This window comes from Plecotus auritus, assembly GCF_963455305.1.
Source record: "Plecotus auritus genome assembly, chromosome: 9".
Lineage (NCBI taxonomy): Eukaryota > Metazoa > Chordata > Mammalia > Chiroptera > Vespertilionidae > Plecotus > Plecotus auritus.
Window position 1 is genome coordinate 154,571,535 of NC_137783.1, and position 19,994 is coordinate 154,591,528.

The window sequence follows — 19,994 nt, forward strand, 5'->3', positions numbered from 1 at the left end:
CGGACCCGGGGGGCGGGGCCGGGCCGGGCAAGATGGCGGCCGCGCGGCGAGGTGAGGGCACGGGCCCTGCGCGGGGCGCTCGGGCGCTGGGCACCGGATCCCGGGCCGGGGCGGGAGCCGCGGGGCGGGGTTGCGGTGGTCCGGTTCTCGCCGGAGCTGGACGGGCCCCGAACCTGTGGCGGCTCGCCTTTGCGGCTCCGTGGGGAGCCCTGTCCGCCGGGTCCCGCGCCGCCCGCGCTGCCCGAGGCCGTCCCTGTACCCGCCACTCCGTCCCTCCTTACGCCGGCTGCGTGGACCGGCCGCGCGTGGTGCCCCTCCCCGTCGGGGCTTGGGGTGGCCGTGGGGGCCCGGCGTCCCTGTGCGGCGCTGCTCGGGGTCCCGGGGGGCGAGAGGCTGGGTGGGCGCAGGGCGCAGGGCGCAGGGAGAACCGCAGCTTCGTGTCCGCGACCCAGTCGCTTCCTTTCCTAACTGCGACCCAGGACAGCGAGGCCGGGGTCGCCCGTGTCCACGTTCCCCAGGCCCGTCTTGGGCGCCGGCCTCCCTGACCGCCGCTCTCTCCTCCAGGGAGCGCGTCCCCCACGGCCGTATCCTGCCGCTGCGCCCTGTCCTCCGGCGCCACGGACCCACTCCGGCTTTGGGCCCTTGGACCCCCACCCCTTCCCCTGAGCCCGAGGAGTGATGGCGCTGTTAAGAGGAGGGTTGCTCACGGCCACGTTTAGCGGGTCGAGGTGACTTCCGAATGGAGCGCTGGCCCGGCGCCTGCCTGCTCCCCTGCACCCCGGAGTGGGGGCCGCCGGAGTGGGGGCCGCCGGGGCTGGGAGCGAAGACCCTCGGAATGCGCGCAGCCCTCGTGGCATGAACACATCCCGAGTGTGAGGAGCTCCCGAAAGTTGGTGGCGGGTATTTAACTGCTCCCCAAATGAGAGAAATATACTTTATTTGAAGAAAACAAAATCCCTCTTTCTCCCTGTCTTGTAACTGGGGCCGTGGTCAGGGTGACGCCACCTGAAGACGCCCAGCGTGCCGAGGCTGCCGCCGGCTGCGCCCAGTCAGCCCCCTTGCTCTAGGCCAGGATGTCCCTGTGAGGGGCGGTCTTAGCCCTCCCCCACCTGCTCCCACTGCTCCCGGGACACACACACACACTGCTCCCGGGACACACACACACACTGCTCCCGGGACACACGCACAAACACACACATGCTCCCACTGCTCCTGGGACACACGACCCCCTCTCACTGCTCCCGGGACACACACACTGCTCCTGGGACACCAGGGGCAGTATTGATGGGTGCCTGGCAGGCAGGACTTCATGGCACCACAGGTGCCTAAGCTGGGCCACCATGTTTGTGGAGGCCGGGGAGGCGCCCGGGGCAGCACGGCTGCTGGACGGAGTCCTTAACGGCTTCCCAGCTCTCCGCGGTGCTCCTGCAGATGCTGCTCTGCCTCAGCGGGATGTATTCCGCCCTTTATCTCCTGGCCACGCTCCTGCTGATCGCCTACAAAAGTAAGGCCTGAGCCGGGGGGAAGGCGGGGGGCTTGGGTGCTGCCGGGAACCTGAGCTCTGGTGGGGTGCCCGCCCCGCAGGCCAGGCGTTCAGTTACCCTCAGGATCACCTGGTGCTCGACCTGACTCTGCTGCTCCTGACCGGGGCCCTGGAAGCAGCCCGCTGGCACTGCGGTGAGTGGACTGGCTGCGGGGAGCGGACTGGCTGCGGGGAGTGGACTGGCTGCGGGGAGCGGACTGGCTGCGGGGAGCTTCGGGCGCTTGGGACGCAGACGGCTGGTTTCCTCTGAGCAGCCTCGTTTACAGTGTGGCTCTTGGAGACGCTTGAACACTTGCTCGAGTGCTTCACCAGTTGCCTGCAGGCTCGCCTTACAGTGAATTAAGTATTAATGCGTTCATTGAGAAGCTTGGGCCAGGAGGCGTCCTGGGAGACAGGGTTCCTGTCGTAAGCAGGAGCCGCAGGGTAGCTCACTCCCCTTGCAGCCAATGCTCTGCTCCCCTCCCCGAAGCCGCAGCGGTCTGGTCTGTCTCGTCCCACCAGGACCGCAGGCTGCAGGCCGGAGGTGGGAGGCCTTGTAGAGCTTCTACAGAAGCACAGCGTGCCCTTTGCCCTCTACCCCTCCCCAGCTCACCTCGAGGGCCGGCTTCCAGCCCGCTGCCTGGTGCACTCACAGGCAGGCATGCGCTCGCTAGCACTGTGACTGCTGCGTGTTCGCCCGCACCTCAGGGCCTGGCGTGTCCCACCCGGCCACACCCCCCCGACTGGCCATGAGGGGCTCAGGGGAGACAGAAGTACGTCTCGGCCATCCTGCTGAGCCTTAGTGTCCACTGTCACAGACCTGCTCCTGCCGTGGGCGGGTGGCGAGTGGCAGTAGAACCGCCTGCCCACCCACTGTGGGCTCTGGGGTGCCCTGGGCACGCGGACATCCGCATTTTCCACGGTTGCCCCACTTGTGAAATGCAGTTTCGTTTTTCCTAACTACGCGTTAGTTTTTCTGGGCCTTAGCCCAGAGCGGAAGATCTTAGGAAAAGCTGTGAGAATGCACTGGGGATGGTTTTCGGGAGCCCGACCCGCTGTCCACCCACTCAGCTGACCCAGAGGCCAGGGTGGGGTCAGAGCTGCGGTCGGTCCTCACCCTCCTGAGGACGGTGCCCCGTTGGTTTTGCTTTCCGACAGCGAGCCCCGGGTGGTAGGGGGTCCCGCGCTGACGCCCGCCGAGAGGTGCCCGCAGCCTGGCACTCACCGTGTTTGTTCTGCTCGCCAGGCACCAAGGGCAACCTGACGGAGACTGAGCTGCTGCTGGCTGCCAGCCTGGTGCTCACCGTGGCCAGCTCCCTGCTGTCCGTCTACTTCCTGCTCTGGCAGACTCTGGTGCTGTGGGCAGACTCGGTCCTCAGCGCCACGCTCCTGGCGCTCCACGGCCTGGAGGCCGTCCTGCAGGTGGTGGCCATCGCTGCCTTCATCAGCTAGCGGGGCGCCACTCCTGGGAGCCCGCGGCCGGGGGAAGGCATGCTCCTGCCAGATGGTGTGGGTGGGTTATGAGTCTTCTTGGGGGCAGGACCGGGACAGAACTAAGTGTGGGTGATGGGGACAGGTGCGGGCTGAGTCAGAGACTGCCTTGGACAAACCTCGGGGTGCCCCCCGCAAGGCAGCGGGGGCAGTGGGCTTCACCGGGCACCATCTAGGAGCCTGGCCAGCTCCCTCGAGGTGTGCCAGGCCACGCACATTTCCTCACTGCGGCAGCATTCCTCACAGGTCTGCGCTCCGTGGGGCCCACGTGATGGGGAACAGCCGGGGTGGGACAGGGAGCCCCGGGTCCTCAGCCGCTCCGGCCAAGTCCCGGGCGGAGAGCTCCAGAGGGGGAGATGCTGGGCGTGGTCAGCTCCGTGGGTGCCTGTGGCCGCCGCAGCTCCTTCTCAGGGCTTCTGGCTCAGCCGACGCCCGGGGGCAGCGCACCGCTCTCCCGGCCCGGGTTGGTGACAGCCACTTCAGGGCTCAGGTGTCCTGCCTCGGCCATTAGAATGCCAGTCACGTTTGCCCTGAGCGCCGGACGGATCCAGGTCTGCTGTAAGCTGATCCTTCCTCGTCGCTTTCCTCCGCGTGCCCCTCTTGAGCGTGTTCTGTTTGGAATAACATGTTCAAGTGGGTGTAGTTCCTCTTCACCGTGTTGTTCAATAAAGAAGTGTTTATGCCGCCCTGCAGTTTTCCTGACTGAGGCCACCCCCCACCCCCCACCCCCAGGGCTCCCCTGCTCAGAGCCCGCTGCGCTGGGCCCCCCTCGGGCTCAGGACCCGGGCACGGCCCGACGCTGGGGAGGCCCCTTCCCTGCAGGCCCCCGCTGGGCCCTTGGCACAAAGAGGCAGGGACACCATGGCTCCAGGGGGCCAACGACCAGGCGGGGACTCCAGGCCCGACCCGCCTGCGGTCAGTGCTGCTCGTGTGATGACCGCCATGGAGTTCAGACGCCACTGTGCCTCCAGGAAGGGTGAGGGCGGTGAGCGCCTTCCCTTCTGGGTGCTCAGCCCTAAGCAGACAACCAGGAAGCCAGTGCTCGCAGGGCTGGGCTGAGGGCGAAGGCCACTTCCTGCTCCCCCTCGCACAGGCACCCCCTCCACAAACACCCCGCACAGGCACCCCCTTCACAGGCACCCCTTCCACAAACACCCTGCACAGGCACCCCCTCCACAAACACCCCGCACAGGCACCCCCCCCACAAACACCCCACACAGGCACCCCCCCCACAAACACCCCACACAGACACCCCCTCCGCAAACACCCCTGCAATGCCTCGAGACCTGTCCCTGGGGTCCTGGCACCAGGAAAGTGCGGGTGGGTGCCTTCCTGCCCCCAGGGGCTCCCCCAAGAAGCCCTCGGTACCAGCGGAGAGCAGATGCATACCAACTGCCTCGCCCTCCTGGGCTCAGGCCCTGAGACCCTTTTGGTGCAACCTCCTCGGCCCCCAGCCCAGGAGAGTACATGGACCTGGGCCTGCACATCCACCTGGGCCGCCCTCTGCCCCTCGGCACTTCCTCCTCGCTCCCCTGCATGGCAGCCGCCCTGGAGTCAGTGCAGGAGGAAGGACCCCTGCCCCGCGCTGGGCAGAGGCTGGGCCTGGGCTGAGGAGGGAGGCACTGCCCGGAGCTCTCCGCCCCCACGGGTTCCCTCCCTGGCCCTCCAGACAGCCAGGCCCCAGCGTCCCCAGCTGTCCACCAGACACCCCATCCCTTGGTGCCCGGCTGGGCTGGGTGTCGGAGAATAGAGGCTTCAGGGAGAAGGGATCCCCCCCCCACACCCTGAGACACCCCCTTACAGGCCGCAGCCTGGCCCTAGTGCTCTGCGACAGGCGGGGGCTGAAGAAAAGGGGACTCTGCCCCTAAGCTGGGGCCAAAATGGGGTCCAGCCAACCCTTATGGGGCGCAGCTCAGGGGCCCCGGGAAGGTCTCAGAGCCACACCCTGCAGGTCCCCGCGCAAGAGGGGGTCCTGCCTCCGCTCACCCGCCCCTGGGCGCCCAGCTCTAGGGGTGAGGTCTGGGCTGGGGGCCGCCGGTGGATGTTAGGGATCCCCCGCAGGGAACCCTTTGGGGGCGGGGTTTAGGGCAGGAGGCGGGGTGCGCCGTCTGTGCCCCGCCCCCCTCCGTGTTGTCCAGGTTCTAACCTGCCGCTCAGGTTCCTTCTGGCGGCTCCGCCCCTGTCCGGCCGGCCCAGCCCTGCCGCGTCCTCCCGTGCGCAGGAGCCCGGTGTGGACAGACGGGCGGGCGGACGCGCGGACGAGGGGACTAGCAGGCGGCGAGCAGCAGGTGAGCGCCCGGGGGTCCGGGACCCAGCGCGCCCTACCTCCCGCCCCCCCCCTTCCCCCCGCCCCGCGCCTCGGCAGGAGCGACACGGGAGCCGCGCACAGACCCGGGCCTCAGTTTCCCCTGGTGGCGGTGCGACGCGGGTCTGCGGGCCGAGTCGGGGCGGGAGGCGTCGGTGGGGGCGCGAGGGGCTGCTCCGGGCTCGTGGCCGGGAGCCCGTCCCGCTGCGGCCTGGCCTGCCCGGTCCGCGGGTGCGCGGGGACATTGGTAAGCCAGGGCACCCGAGCCAGCCGGCCGCCTGGGGCTCGGTGGGCCACCCCGCCCTCCGTTGAAAGGGTGGCGAGGGGGGTCTCCCTGTCCTCGCAGGGCGCACACCCCATTCCTGGGCGGGCTGGGCCTCCCGCGGGAGCAGACACTGAGGTGCGGGCTCCCTGTGGGTCAGACGTCAGGAGGCACTTCCTGGGTGGCAGCGAGGAAACGCAGGCCAGGGAGCGTGGGGCTGGGGTCAGGCCCCGGGTCACGGTCAGGGTGTGGGAGTTTCAGGGCGGGCGCGGGGGCGGGCAGGGCCAGGGGAGCGGACTGGCAGGGGCCCGGACCTGCAGCCTCCCGCTCTCCCACATTCTTCCTCCCGGGGCAGCCCCGGTGCGGAGGGTGTGCCCGTGGGGAGGCGTTCGTCACAGGCCATCTCTGCCCTCACCCCAGGTGGAGTCTGCCCCAGGCCGGGCCCAGCTGGCGGCCCCTCCCCCAGCTCTGCACACACACACACACACACACACACACACACATACACGCACACACACACGCCCTGGTCCTGCCCAGGCCTCTCCAGGTCCCTGCCTGGTGCCCCGCCTGGTGGCTCAGAGCGCCCGCTGGCCCGCCTCACCAGTGCGCTCAGCATCTGCCTGCCCCCACCCACCTCCCCAGTCACCCCTCCCTCCTGCCAGGCCCTTCCTCACCCGCAGCTCCCAGACCGGGCACAGCCAGGGCCCCACCTGGCTCCCCCTGGCCCTTAAGCTACTCCTCCCCAAGGTCACCGGGCTGCAGGGCTGGAATTTGAACCTGGATCCGGTCCCTCTGGCCGCCCTGCCCTGCCCTGCCGGGGCCTCCTCCCCCTGCCCCGTGTGACCAGGCTCCAGGGTCGGCTCTCCCTTTGCACCCGGAAAATGACCGCAGTAAAACCAAAGGGCAGCCTGGGCCCGGCGGCCCCTGGATGGGAGGGGGGGCGGGGGGGACACGCCCCTGCCCCGTCAGCTGAAGAAGCCTCCTTGTCCCCCACGGGACCCAGATGCCAGTGGCCGCACCCCCCTCCCTCTGGTCCTGATGCTCCCCACCCCGCCGCCCGGGGAGCTGAAGGCCACTGGTTCCCAGCCTGGGCTCTCCGAGGGGAGGGCCCCATGTCACAGCCTGTGCGTGCCTTAGCGTGCCCGCAGGCCCCGTGTCACCGAGGGGTGTGTGCCCGGACACATGTGCCCGGTGCCCTTGGCCCAGCCCGCCAGGAATCCCATTAAACAAATACTCGGCTCACCCACTGAGGCCATGAGCATTCCGGACATTCTCGAGGCACGGATGGATGGAGGAAGCTGGCCGAGCCCCCCCCGTCCCCTCCGGAGAGCCAGGACTCTCTGTGGCCGGTGGGCAGGGGGCAGGTGGGGGGCTGTGGCTGGAGGCCCCCAGGACGCACACTTCCTGGGAGTCCCCCCCTGCAGGTAGGACCTGGTCAAACCGGCACTTCCTCGGCTGCTCCCCGCCCTGGATGCCAGCACCCCTGGCTTGTGACCGCTGGCCGGGGCCGACCCCGACACTGAAGCCACTTGCTGGTGACCTTTGACAGGAGGAGGATGTGGGCCCAGCGTCCCCACGGGGTGCACACCCAGGGGTGCCAGGCTCTGCTCCTGCCCCTGGGGGTCCCCCTGGGCTTGATCGGGCACTGGGTCCCCAGGGCCCCGGCTCCAGCCTCATCCGGGCCTGCCCTCCTCCCGTCTCAGGGCCTTTGACGCCACTCCCTCTGCTGAAAGGTGCTTCCTCCCCCGGCCCCTTAGAGGCCCCAGGACAGCCTTCTCGCAGCCCACCCCAGACGGCCTCTGGGAGCGGAACCCTCTGCTGGCCCGTCCTGGGGTCCCCGTGGAGGACCCAGGGTCTGGGGGGAGAGGGGGCGTGGTGACGGCTGCGGGGACATGGCGGGGTAGGCGGCCCTGGACATCTGGATCCTGGACAGGCGCTCAGGGCTCCAGCCTGGATCTGGGCGGGGGACGGGGAGACCCAGGGAGGCCACTGCCAGGCCTGGTGGTGTCAGCCTGCTGTCCCCCCACCCAGGGGTGAGCCGGCGCTGGGCCCTGGCCTCAGGCCACGCTGAGACCCGCCCTCCACCGCCGGCCACGCGGAGGACGCCATGAGCCAGTCGGGGTCTATGAGCTGCTGCCCAGGCGCTGCCAAGTGAGTCCCCACCCACCCGCTCACCCCCACCGCCCACCACAAGCAGTCCCGGGAAGGGGTGCAGCGGCCCCACCCTCACCAGCCCCTCCCCGCAGCGGCAGCCTGGGCCGGTCTGACAGTGCCGCCAAGATGAGTGCCAAGGACCTGTTCGGTGAGTGAGGGTTGAGGACGGGAGGGTCCCCCCCCTCGGGCTGTGCTGCGCCCCCACCAGGGGAGGTGCAGGTCAGCGCTGGGCACCCAGGGAGGCTCCGGGACCCCCATCAACCAGCCCCTCGGGCCCCTCCGCAAAGCTCCGGGCCCAGTACCCTGCCCCCCCAGGTAAGGGGAGAGGCCTTTACTAATAATTCAGGGCCATCAATATTGATTCGGCTGAGCCGCTGCAACCCGATCGGAGGGGGGGACTGGGTGCCAGGTGTCTGCTGCAGGAGGGCCTGGCCACCCCCCAGGCCTGCCCCTCCCCCAGGCCCGCCCCAGACGCATGGGCTCATCTGTGGGTGTGGACAGGGTGCCCAGTCTGGAGAGCCAGGAGCCCTGGGAGGGCAGGGAGATGTTAGCTGGCAGCAGGTGGGGGGGCGGCCTCCTGCACCCCCACCACCGGGGCAGACCCCAGTCCCAGGCCCCATCACCGCCTGGGCAGGTCAGCCTGCGGATGGAGGGGGGCCGCCTTCCGCCAGGACCTGCGTCTCTCCTGGTGGCCACGGGGGGGCCCCCAGAGCGGTGTCCCTCGCTGCTGGCCACCACCTCCACTCCGCCCTCCCCGTGGCCCGGCCCGCGGGTCCCGCCGCTTGGCCAGGGTCCCCGGGGCCACCTGTGGGGTGAGTGACGGGCGTGTCCCCGTGCAGAGCAGCGGAAGAAGTACTCCAACTCCAACGTCATCATGCATGAGACGTCCCAGTACCACGTGCAGGTGAGGCGGCCCCTCCGCTCCAGGGTCCGGGCGGGGAAACGGAAGGCCAGGGGGACGTGGTCGGCCCAGCTCCTGACACTTGTCCTGGCTCAGCCACAGCGGGGGGCCTCCGTCCAGTGCCGGGGGGAGCTCACAGTCTGGGGGTCGCAGGGCGCCCTGAGTCTGTGCGGGGGGGCGGGGGGGGAAGAAGGTGCTGGTGGCCAACACAGCACAGGTGAGGCCCAGGCCTGCGTGCCTCTGGCCAGCCTCAGGTGGGAAGACCCGGGGGGCGGGAAATTGTCACCCTGGCCCCAAAACAAGGAGGCGAACTGCGGGGGAAGCTGGGCCGGAGGCGCCCCCAGGGCCTGGCTCGGAGCCCCTGTCGCTGTCGGGGAAGCCAGCCCGGGTCCGCTTCCCTCACGCTCAGAACTCGGGCAACATGTTCCCTACGTGACCTTCCTGCTCCTGGCGGCCGGCCACATTCCTGCTTCCTGGTCATCGTCCAAGCCCGCAGGACAGCAGGGCTAGGAACGGCTGAGGAGGGAGAAGCGGGGTGCCCTGACCGGGATGATGGGGGCCCTGACCAGGAAGGCATGTCCTTCCCTCCCCGTTGCACCCTCCCCGCCCAGAGGCCAGACGAGTCACTGCTTTCTCAGCCTCAGTTTGCTCATCCATACAATGGGTCCACGGAGACACCGGCTCTTGAACTGGGCCGTGTTGGGTGACCCGCCCTCCCCACCGTCCTGGGCAGGCTGGGCCGTCCTGTGCTGCCAGGCTGGTGACTGCTGCTGACTCAGTGCCCAAGGTCAGGGCAGGGAGGGTGAGCGGGTCAGCTCTGCCACCAGGCCTCCCAGCCCAGCTCCTGGACTTCGGTCCCCGGTGGCCTGTGAGGGACCGCAGCCGGGGGCGCCTGTCTGCCCTCCCTGCAGCCAGCACGGCGGGGCACGGGCAGGGTTTGCCCAGAGAGAGGGTGAGCGGTGGGGGCTCGGCGCTGAGAGGCCCGTCCGTCCGCAGGTGTTGACTTTTTCTGAATGGGAGGCAGAGACAGGGCGTCGAGGGTGGGGCTGCAGCTGTTACAGACTGGGGGCCACCACGCGGAACCGAGCTGTCTGGGGCTCCATCCCCCACGGCCTCGGGCTGCGCTGTCCCGCCCCGTCACCACCGTTTTGTCTTTCTGGGAGTCCCCCGTAAAGGAAGTCGCACAGCTCATAGCTACCTGGTTCTGCAGGCAGAGGGTTTGGAGAAAATGGGAAGGTGTGGGGGGGGGCCAGGCTCCTGTGGCCGCTCTGCCCGCCGCGCAGGCCCTGGCCCTGGCAGGGGCGGGGAAACCCTCCCCGCGGCTGGCCAGCCCGGCTCTGCTGGAGGAAATGCTTAGGGCCGGGGTCGGCAAACCGCAGCTCGCGAGCCACAGGCGGCTCTTTGGCCCCTGGAGTGTGGCTCTTCCACACAATACCACGGCCTGGGCGAGTCTGTTTTGAAGAAGTGGCGTCAGAAGAAGTTTAAGTTTAAAAAATGTGGCTCTCCAAAGAAATGTCCGTCGTTGTCCTGTTGCTCTTTGGCTCTGCTAAGGAGTTTGCCGACCACTGGCTCAGGGTGACGGCGCCGGTCACGGCCACCTCCCTCGTGGATCCTGAGGTTTTGCTGTCGGCGTGGCTCGGCCCGAGCGTGGAGGTTCTGCCGGGTCTGCCGGCTGCTTCACACTTCAGGCTCTTACGCTTCGGTCCACGAGCCATTTCAGTTTTTATTTTAATTTTTTCATCTGTAACGATTTCTCTCATAGAAAAATCGTCTTTTAAAATATATTTTTATTGATGTCAGAGAGGGAGGGAGAGGGAGAGAGAGAGAGAGAGAAACATCCATGATGAGGGAGAATCATGGATCAGCTGCCTCCTGCACGCCCCGCACTGGGGATCGAGCCCGAAACCTGGGCATGTGCCCTTTGCCGGAATCGAACCCGGGACCCTTCAGTCCACAGGCTGATGCTCTATCCACTGAGCCACACCAGCCAGGGCGAAAAATCATTTTTTAAAATATGTTTTTATTGGTGTTTTTTGAGAGAGAGAGAGAGAGAAACATCAATGTGAGAAATAGCCATCGGCGGCCTCCTGCACACCCCCTTCTGGGGATGGAGCCGGAATGTGCCCTACCAGGAACCGAACCCGTGACCTCTGGTTCTTGGGAGGACGTTCAACCAACTGAGCCACACCCACCGGGGCTCTGGGCTAATGTCACTTTGAACCTCACTTTTTTTAAAATAGTGTTTTGAAGAGATATAGTGTTTTGTTTTGCTTTTTAATATATTTGTATTGATTTCAGGGGGAGGGAGAGAGATGGAAACATCAATGATGAGAAGGAATCGTTGATTGGCTGCCTCCTGTAGGCCCCCCTACTGGGGATGGAGCCCGCAACCTGAGCATGTGCCCTGACCTGGAATCGAATCCGGGACCCTTCAGTCCGCAGGCCAGCGCTCTCTCCACTGAGCCACACCAGCCAGGGCTTAACTTCACTTTTGAGTATGGTGTGGACTCCAGGCTAATTTCCCCTTAGGAACGTGCGGTTACGTTAAAAAGACGTCCTTTCCCGCGTGGATTGCTTGGTGTCTTTGTGAGGAACCGATGCGTTGGACGTGAAGGGACCTATTCCTGGCCTCGGACCTTTTTTCACTGGCCGTAGCTTTATCCGTCTTGAAATCAGGCAATGGGAGTTCTCCAACTCTGTTCTTTTTCTTCCAAATTTCCTGACGAGTCTCAGTTCTTTGGACTTGGGTTGACACTGTAGAATCAAATTGTCTGGTTCTACCCAAAAACACGCCTGGCGGGATTTCGATTGGCGTTGAGTCGACTCTATGGATGGTGTAGGGAACGCAGGTTCCCCAAGTCTCTCTGGCTTTCGCGGTAGAGTTCTCGCATGCTGTGTCTTTGGTTGAAACCCTCCTTGGGTACTTGGTTTTTATGTGCTGTTCCAAATGGTATTTATTCTTTTTAAAATTTTCACTTTCCAACTGTCTGCTGCTAGCCTGTAGAAAAGCAATTGAATTTCTTTTTTTAAAAAAAAATATATTTTACTGATTTTTAAAAAATATATATTTTTATTGATTTTTTTACAGAGAGGAAGAGAGAGGGATAGAAAGTTAGAACATCAATGAGAGAGAGACATCGATCAGCTGCCTCCTGCACACCCACTACTGGGGATGTGCCCACAACCCAGGTACATGCCCTTGACCGGAATCGAACCTGGGACCCTTCAGTCCACAGGCCGACGCTCTATCCACTGAGCCAAACCGGCCAGGGCTATTTTACTGATTTTTTTACAGAGAGGAAGGGAGAGGGATAGAGAGTTAGAAACATCGATGAGAGAGAAACATCGATTCAGCTGCCTCTTGCACACTCCCTACTGGGGATGTGCCCGCAACCAAGGTACATGCCCTTGACCGGAATCGAACCTGGGACCCTTCAGTCCGCAGGCTGACGCTCTATCCACTGAGCCAAACCAGTTAGGGCTGAATTTCTTTAAAGGAACTGATTGCCCCAAGTTCTGGCTGAATTCCTTGTTGTTTTTTGTTTGTTTTGTTAATCCTCACCTAAGAATATTTTTCCATTGATTTTAAATAGAATAGAAGGGAGGGAGGGAGGGAGAGAAAGACAGAAACATCAATGTGAGCGAGACACATGGATTGGCTGCCTCCTGTACACACCCCAGCTGGGTGGGGCCAGGGATCGAACGTGCAACTGAGCTAAGTGCCCTTGACCAGGAATCAAACCAGCGACCCTTCGGCGCACCGGCGGACACTCTAACCCAGGGGTGGGCAAACTTTTTGACTCGAGGGCCACCATGGGTTCTTACACTGGACCGGAGGGCCGGAACAAAAGCATGGATGGAGTGTTTGTGTGAACTAATATAAATTCAAAGTAAAGGAGCGGAGGGGAAAGCAAGAGAACCGGATAGAACAGCCGGATCTGGCCCGCGGGCCGTCGTTTGCCCACGGCTGCGTCTAACCATTAGCCAAAGGGGCCAGGGCCCTTGATGTCTTCCCGGGGGGTTGGCTTGTGAGTTCATTGGGTCTTCAGGGTGCACACCCACGCGTCGGGAAAGAAAGGCGTTACTTAACTTCTTACTGTAGCCACTTTACTTTTCCTACTTGATCGCCCTGGCCAGGACCCCCCAGACAGCACTTGGTAGGGTCCTGGCCTTGCGTCCCGTCTCAGGAGACAGCCGTTGGCATTCCCCGTTACACACGCTGTGTGTCGCGTAGCCACCCCTTGTGGACGGGGGACGTGCCTTTCCTTCCTCCGTGCGCTGAGACTTTTCATCCTGAAAGGTGGTCGGAGGGTGTCAGATGCTTTTCTGAGTCGCGCTGGTTGGGTTTTTATGAATATTGAGCCAGCCTTGCCTTCTGGAGTAGACCTCATTCATTCACACTGCGCGGCCCTCTTTGTCTGTGGGTGTGCTAATTTGCTAGCGTCGTGTTAGGGTTCTTCTGCATTGATGTTTGTTAGAGACGTTGGTCTATCGTTTTCTTTTCCTGGGGTGTCCTTGGCAGGTTTTGGTGTCAGGGTTGTGCTGGCCACATAGAGAAAGTGGGGGTGCTTCCCTCCACGAGCACGCCCACACCTTTCTTCCCCTCTCCCCGCCCCCCCCCCACATGCATGCCCACACCTTTCTTCCCCTCTCCCCGCCCCCCCCCCACATGCATATCCTGAGGCTTGCAACCTAGGGAGCAGTGTGGCGGCTCGTCCCAGGCTCACCCCCTGGGCCTGTCTCCAGGGCCCCCTTTTCTCGGACTTCCAGTGAGCCATAGCCGCCCGCCTCGGCTCACTGCTTTCCCGTGACGTTTCTGGAAGCCAAGGACGCCCAGCCTACGCTCTCTCCTGTTGCTTCCTCTGTCTTGGGCCCTTCCGTGTCTCGGTGTCCCCAGCTGCAGTAACTGTCCTCTCACCATAATAAAATAAGTCAATCAATACGTGGAGTGGGGAAGCGTTTTCAGAAAGAGTCGATGAAAGATTGTTATGACTTCTTCCTTGAATGCTTGTTAGGGTTCGCATGGGAGACCCTCTGAGGACGGGGCTTGCTCTGTGGAATGGTTTCTTTCTTCCTTTCCTTTCCTTTCCCTTCCTTCCTTCCTTCCATCCATCCTTCCTTCCTTCCTTCCTCCCTTCCTTCCTCCCTTCCTTCCTCCCTTCCTTCCTTCCTTCCTCCCTTCCTCCCTCCCTTCCTTCCTTCCTTCCTTCCATCCTTCCTTCCTTCCTTCCTTCCTTCCATCCTTCCATCCTTCCTTCCATCCTTCCTTCCTTCCTTCCTTCCTTCCTCCCTCCCTTCCTTCCTTCCTTCCTTCCTTCCTTCCTCCCTTCCTTCCTTCCTCCCTTCCTCCCTCCCTCCCTCCCTCCCTTCCTTCCTTCCTTCCATCCTTCCTTCCTTCCCTCCCTCCCTTCCTTCCATCCTTCCTTCCTTCCTTCCTTCCTCCCTCCCTCCCTCCCTCCCTCCCTTCCTTCCTTCCTTCCTTCCTTCCTTCCTTCCTTCCTCCCTCCCTTCCTTCCTTCCTCCTTCCCTTCCATCCTTCCTTCCTTCCTCCCTTCCTCCCTCCCTCCCTTCCTTCCATCCTTCCTTCCTTCCTTCCTTCCTTCCTCCCTCCCTCCCTCCCTTCCTTCCCTTCCTTCCTTCCTTCCTTCCTTCCTTCCTTCCTTCCTTCCTCCCTTCCTTCCTTCCTTCCTTCTTCCCTCCCTCCCTCCCTCCCTGCCTCCCTTCCTTCCTTCCTCTCTCTTTTACATGCCCTTGGCCCGAATCAAACCCAGGACCCTTTGGTCTGCAGGCCAACGCTCTATCCACTGAGCCAAACCGGCTAGGGTGGGAGGTTTTGATTGAGTTTTCTTTCCTGCCTGTGGGGTCTGTAGTGATGTCCCCTCATCACGGATCATTTCTCTCTCTCTCTTTTCTCTTGGTCAGTCTTGCGAGGGGGTTGTCAATCTCACCCACCTTTCCAGAACAAGTTCGGGGCTACGCTGGCTGGTTTTCCTCCGTTGTTCGTCTTGTTTGCGAGCTTGTTAGTTCTCTTCATTTCCTACTCCCACTTCCTTGGGGGCTTTATCTGTGGTTTTCTCTTCTTGAGGAGAACGCTTAAGTCTTTGAAGTTCAGTCTTCCTTCTTTGCTGACATGTTCCCTGAACCCGTAAAGAGCGACGTAAGCTATCCCCCAAGCTTTGGAGTGTGTGTGTTGTTAGAACACAGTTCAGAGTGCAGCTGACCCTTGACAGAAATGGGTTTGAACTGTGTGAGTGCACTTATACGTGGAATTTTTTCAAAAAATACGTATTTTCTCTTCCTACGATTTTTCTTAACATTTTCTTCTCTTGCTGACTTTATTGTAAGGATACAATATGTAATACTATGTAACACACAGAATATGCGTTAACGGACTATTTATGTGATCAGTAAGACTTCTAGTCAACAGTAGGCGATGGGTAGTTAAGTTTTGGGGGAGTCAAAAGTTACATTCTGATTTTTTCCTTTTTCTTTTTCTTTTGTTTTTTTCTTTTATACTCAGATGTTTTATACTCAGATGTTTTAATGCCACATGTTGCTCAAGGGTCACCTGTACTTTCTGGTTTTCCTCGTGACTTCTTTGACCCCTGGGTTGTTTAGAAGCGTGCTGCTTAATTTCCAATTATTGGGGGTTTTCCAGTCATCTTTGTTATTCATTTCTAATTCCATTCCGTTATGGCCTGAGAACGTACTCGTATGGTTTGACTCATTGCAGTTTATTCTTTTTGGGCCCGCAGCGCCGTTTGGTTTGGTTAGGTTTGGTTCGGTTCGGTTCGGTTTGGTTCGGTTTGGTTCGGTTCGGTTCGGTTCGGTTCAGGTTTGGTTCGGTTTGGTTCGGTTCGGTTTGGTTCGGTTTGGTTCAGTTTGGTTTGATTTGGTTCGGTTTGGTTTGGTGAGGCTGGGTTTGGTTCGGTTTGGTTCAGTTTGGTTTGATTTGGTTCGGTTTGGTTTGGTTTGGTTTGGTGAGGCTGGGTTTGGTTCAGTTTGGTTTGGTTTGGTTTGGTGAGGCTGGGTTTGGTTCAGTTTGGTTTGGTTTGATTTGGTTCGGTTTGGTTTGGTTTGGCTCGGTTTGGTTTAGTGAGGCTGGGTTTTGCTAACAGATGGGCTGCCTTCTAGCCCCTTGTGCGCCTCTGCCCACTTACCTCTCTAACCGGCAGGGGGACGCGGGGTCGGGCCAGCCTGTCACCACTCACGGGTCTGCCGTGGCGCCTGCGCCGGCGGCTCTCCACGTGCCTGGCTCCCCGCACAGGGCACACCCACCAAGGACTCGTCAGTCCTGGCCCACGGGCGAGGTTAAAACGTTCAGGCGGGACTTACTCCTGAGCGTGGCCTCAGGGCTCAGCGGGCACAGCTCTCACCCAGCGGGAGAGCTACGGGTGTCTGTGAGGAAGCCACGGCCTGTGTGCCCGCCGGCTCTCTGTTCATCCTCCTGCCAGAGGCCGCCGAGGTGCGAGTCCTTTCCTTGCTTATCTCTTCACGGGCCTGCCGTCCGTCGGTGCCCTCGCTCTCACACTCACTGCTCCCAGAGTCAGGCCCGTCGTGGTGATGCGTAGCCCTGGCGATGTTCAGTGGGGAGAGCGTCGGCCCATGGACGGCAGGGTCTCGGGTTCGATTCCGGTCATTCTGGTCAAGGGCACGTTCCCTGGCTGTAGGCTTGATCGCTGGCTCCGGGTCGGGGCACGTGCAGGAGGCAGCCCGTCGATGTGTCTCTCTGTCTCTCCCCTTCCCTCCCTCTCCTGAGGGGTAACACTGCCCTTTCTATACATTAAGACGTTAGCCTCGCCGATCTGCTGCGTCGATGCTTTCCCACTTTACTTGTCACTCTGCCTGCGGTGTTCTTCCCAGGAAGAAGTGCTTTTTATATTTGTACTAAGTCCCAGAGATGGGTGCTTTCTTTGGCGCCCCTGGATTTTCCTCCCTGTGCGGGAGCCCCTCGGGAAGAAGGCCTTTCTGAGGTGATCAGGAACCATCCAGTGCTTTCTCCCACGCCTTCACGGGGCCCTGTCCTACGGTTAAGTCTCAGCTGTCTGGAGTCGGTGTCCCTGTCCATCCAGCTGTTCCGGGGCGGGGGAGCTGGCAAGGGGAGGGTTAGGCTGGGCAAGGGTCCCCAGGGTGCCGCCTGGACGCTCACTGGTCCCCGGCGCCGGCGCCGAGGCCTGCTGTGTGCGGCGCTGCCCCAGCCCCGGGGGCACAGAGGGAAGCGGCCGCCAGACTCCCTGGCAGCTCGCAGGAAGCACAAAGGATGTCACCTAAGATGACATCAGCTCCTGGTGAATGAAACCAAGGCCGGTGTGGCTCAGTGGTTGGGCGTCGACCTATGAACCAGGAGGTCGAGGTTCGATTCCAGGTCAGGGCACAAGCCCGGGGTGCAGGTTCACTCCCCAGTGGGGGGCGTGCAGGAGGCAGCCGATCCGTGATTCTCTCATCATTGATGTTTCTCTCTGCCCCGCTCTCCCGTCCTCTCTGAGATCAATAAAAACATTTAAAAACAAAAGCCCAAGGCCGGGCAGGGGAGGGCCCTGTCTGAGCTGGGAAGGCGGGCGGTGTGGTGCAGTCAGCGCGGAGGCCTGTGGGGAGCCCACCGGGCGGGGGGTGGGGGTGGTGGGTGAGGGCAGCGGGGCTCAGACATCCACAGGCCACAGTGGAGACGCCCCGGGGCGGCTGCACCTTGTCAGGCCCCAGGCAGGTGCTTCTCCCAGGCCCCGGGCGTGGCCTCTGGGCCCTGGGCGTGGCCCCGGGGGGCTCTGTCCCCAGTGACCCGCTGCCGCCCCCAGCACTTGGCCACGTTCATCATGGACAAGAGTGAGGCCATTGTGTCCGTGGACGACGCCATCCGGAAGCTGGTGCAGCTGAGCTCCAAGGAGAAGATCTGGACGCAGGAGATGCTGCTGCAGGTCAACGACCAGGCGCTGCGGCTGCTGGACATGGAGTCCCAGGTGGGCCGCCGGGCGGGGGGCGGGCAGAGGCACAGCGGGCCGCCGGCAGGGACGGGACTGGGCCAGGAGGGTGTGTGTGTGTGTGTGTGTGTCTGTGTGTGTGTGTGTGTGTGTGATTGTGTGTGTGTCTGTGTGATTGTGTGTGTGATTGTGTGTGTGTGTGTGATTGTGTGTGTGTGTGATTGTGTGTGTGTGTGATTGTGTGTGTGTCTGTGTGTGTATGTGTGATTGTGTGTGTGTCTGTGTGTGTCTGTGTGTGTGTGTGTGTGTGTGTGTGTGTGTGTGTGAAGGGCAGGCTGGCAGCGAGGACTGGCGGGGGAGAGCCCAGGCACCACATACAGGGCTGCCTCCGCCTCTGCAGGGGCCTGTGCACAGGGGTTGACCTTCTACCCAAGAACCCAGGGTCACGGCTCAGTCCCGGTCAGGGCACCGGCCCGGGTTGTGGGCTCGATCCCCAGGGTGGGGTGTGCCGGAGGCAGCAGATCCATGCTTCACTCTCTCCTCCCTTCTTCTCTAAACTCCGTAAAAACACTTTTTTTAAAATATATTTTATTGATTTTTCACAGAGAGGCAGGGAGAGGGATAGAGAGTTAGAAACATCGATGAGAGAGAAACATCGATCAGCTGCCTCCTGCACACCCCCCACTGGGGATGTGCCCGCAACCAAGGTAATGCCCTTGACCGGAATCGAACCTGGGACCTTTCAGTCCACCGGCCGACGCTCTAGCCACTGAGCCACACCGGTCAGGGCCACACTTTTTTTATTTTTATTTTTATTTTTTTTAAATATATTTTATTGATTTTTTACAGAGAGGAAGGGAGAGGGATAGAAAGTCAGAAACATCGATGAGAGAGAAACATCCATCAGCTGCCTCCTGCACACCTCCCACTGGGGATGTGTCTGCAACCAAGGTACATGCCCTTGACCGGAATCGAACCCGGGACCTTTCAGTCCGCAGGCCGACGCTCTAGCCACTGAGCCACACCGGTCAGGGCCACACTTTTTTTAAAGAGCCTGTTCACAGGCTGTGCCCGCCTGGGCACTGGGTCCGGGTCTATGTCCATCTGTGGCCACGGCTCCGGGAGCCACGTCCCTGGAGTCCCCGGGGGCTGCCCTGGCACGGGCTCCAGGCGCTGGGCCCACGCGTCCCGCCCACGCCCTGGCGCTGTGTGTTCCTCGGGCCCAGCCCGTGTTTGAGCTGCGTCTGGGGCTCATGGCCGTGGGCCCGGCCGAGCCCTGGGCGCCTGGTCCGAGCCGCCTGGTCCCGCAGGAGGAGCTGGAGAACTTCCCGCTGCCCACCGTGCGGCACAGCCAGACGGTGCTGAACCAGCTGCGCTACCCGTCCGTGCTGCTGCTCGTGTGCCAGGACTCGGAGCAGAGCAAGCCCGACATCCACTTCTTCCACTGCGACGAGGTGGAGGTGAGCGCGGGGGTGGAGGGGAGCGCTGGGGGTGGAGGGGAGCGGCTGGGGGGGAGGGGAGCGGCTGGGGGGGAGGGGAGCGGCTGGGGGGGAGGGGAGCGCTGGGGGGGAGGGGAGCGCTGGGGGGGGGGAGGGGGAGCGCTGGGGGGGAGGTGAGCGGCTGGGGGGGGAGGGGAGCGCTGGGGGGAGAGGTGGGCCATGGGGGAGGTGAGTGGCTGGGGGGGAGGGGAGCGCTGGTGGGGAGGTGAGCGCTGGGGGTGGAGGTGAGTGGCTGGGGGGGAGGTGAGCGGCTGGGGGGGGAGGTGGGCCATGGGGGGGGAGGTGGGCCATGGGGGAGGTGAGTGGCTGGGGGGCGGGGGTGGAGGTGAGTGGCTGGGGGGAGGTGAGTGGCTGGGGGGGAGGTGGGCCATGGGGGAGGTGAGTGGCTTGGGGGGGAGGTGAGTGGCTGGGGGGGAGGTGAGCGGCTGGGGGGGGAGGTGGGCCATGGGGGAGGTGAGTGGCTTGGGGGGGAGGTGAGTGGCTTGGGGGGGAGGTGGGCCATGGGGGAGGTCGCGCGGGCCCCGGGAGCCAGCCTGACCGTCCCCACAGGCGGAGCTGGTGCACGAGGACATCGAGAGCGCGCTGGCCGACTGCCGCCTGGGGAAGAAGATGCGGCCCCAGACCCTCAAGTAGGTTTGGGCCGAAGGGGGAGGGACGGGGAGGGCCACCCCTGGAGGGCTGGCGGTGAGCGCCTGTTCCCACCCAGGGGCCACCAGGAGAAGATCCGGCAGCGGCTGTCGGTGCTGCCTCCCCGCCAGGGCCCAGCCCCGGTGCCCTTCCGGCCCTACGCCCAGAGCTCCTCGCCCCCCAAGAACCGAGTGGGCCCGCCCGTGCCGCCCAGCGAGCCAGGTGGGCCAAGGGGCTGGGCTGGAGGGACGTGGTCTGGTCTCCGGGGGCTCAGTAGGCGGCAGCTCTGCTCCCCTCCCCGCTCCAGGCTACCGCCCC

The 19,994-nt window shown here is 63.0% G+C and overlaps 2 protein-coding genes across 5 annotated transcripts in view; both read left to right on the plus strand.

Annotated features, from left to right (window-relative positions):
- The first annotated feature begins 5 nt into the window (after positions 1–5).
- TMEM80 (transmembrane protein 80) lies at positions 6–3,700 on the plus strand. 3 transcript variants are annotated; one of them, XM_080643144.1, is made up of 5 exons: positions 6–51; positions 565–900; positions 1,432–1,504; positions 1,585–1,677; positions 2,769–3,700. In XM_080643144.1, the coding sequence occupies exons 3-5, from the start codon at positions 1,432–1,434 to the stop codon at positions 2,972–2,974; spliced, it is 372 nt and encodes a 123-aa protein (XP_080499270.1). In that variant the 5' UTR covers positions 6–51; positions 565–900; the 3' UTR covers positions 2,975–3,700. The 3 variants fall into 3 exon arrangements, with proteins under 3 accessions (XP_080499270.1, XP_080499269.1, XP_080499268.1); XM_080643143.1 differs by having other exon boundaries at positions 565–872; XM_080643142.1 differs by having other exon boundaries at positions 17–51; positions 565–584; positions 1,411–1,504.
- A 1,440-nt stretch (positions 3,701–5,140) lies between these two features.
- The window catches only part of EPS8L2 (EPS8 signaling adaptor L2), a 26,449-nt gene continuing 11,595 nt past the window's right edge, over positions 5,141–19,994 (plus strand). Inside the window, exons 1-8 of one of the 2 annotated variants that reach the window (XM_080641800.1) lie at positions 5,233–5,301; positions 7,612–7,731; positions 7,827–7,882; positions 8,574–8,638; positions 17,428–17,589; positions 18,861–19,010; positions 19,599–19,678; positions 19,756–19,898. In XM_080641800.1, coding sequence (XP_080497926.1) covers positions 7,688–7,731; positions 7,827–7,882; positions 8,574–8,638; positions 17,428–17,589; positions 18,861–19,010; positions 19,599–19,678; positions 19,756–19,898 — 700 coding nt within the window. In that variant the 5' untranslated portion in view covers positions 5,233–5,301; positions 7,612–7,687. Of the gene's footprint in view, positions 5,302–7,611; positions 7,732–7,826; positions 7,883–8,573; positions 8,639–17,427; positions 17,590–18,860; positions 19,011–19,598; positions 19,679–19,755; positions 19,899–19,994 lie in introns of both variants that reach the window. The other variant, XM_080641801.1, reaches the window with a different exon arrangement.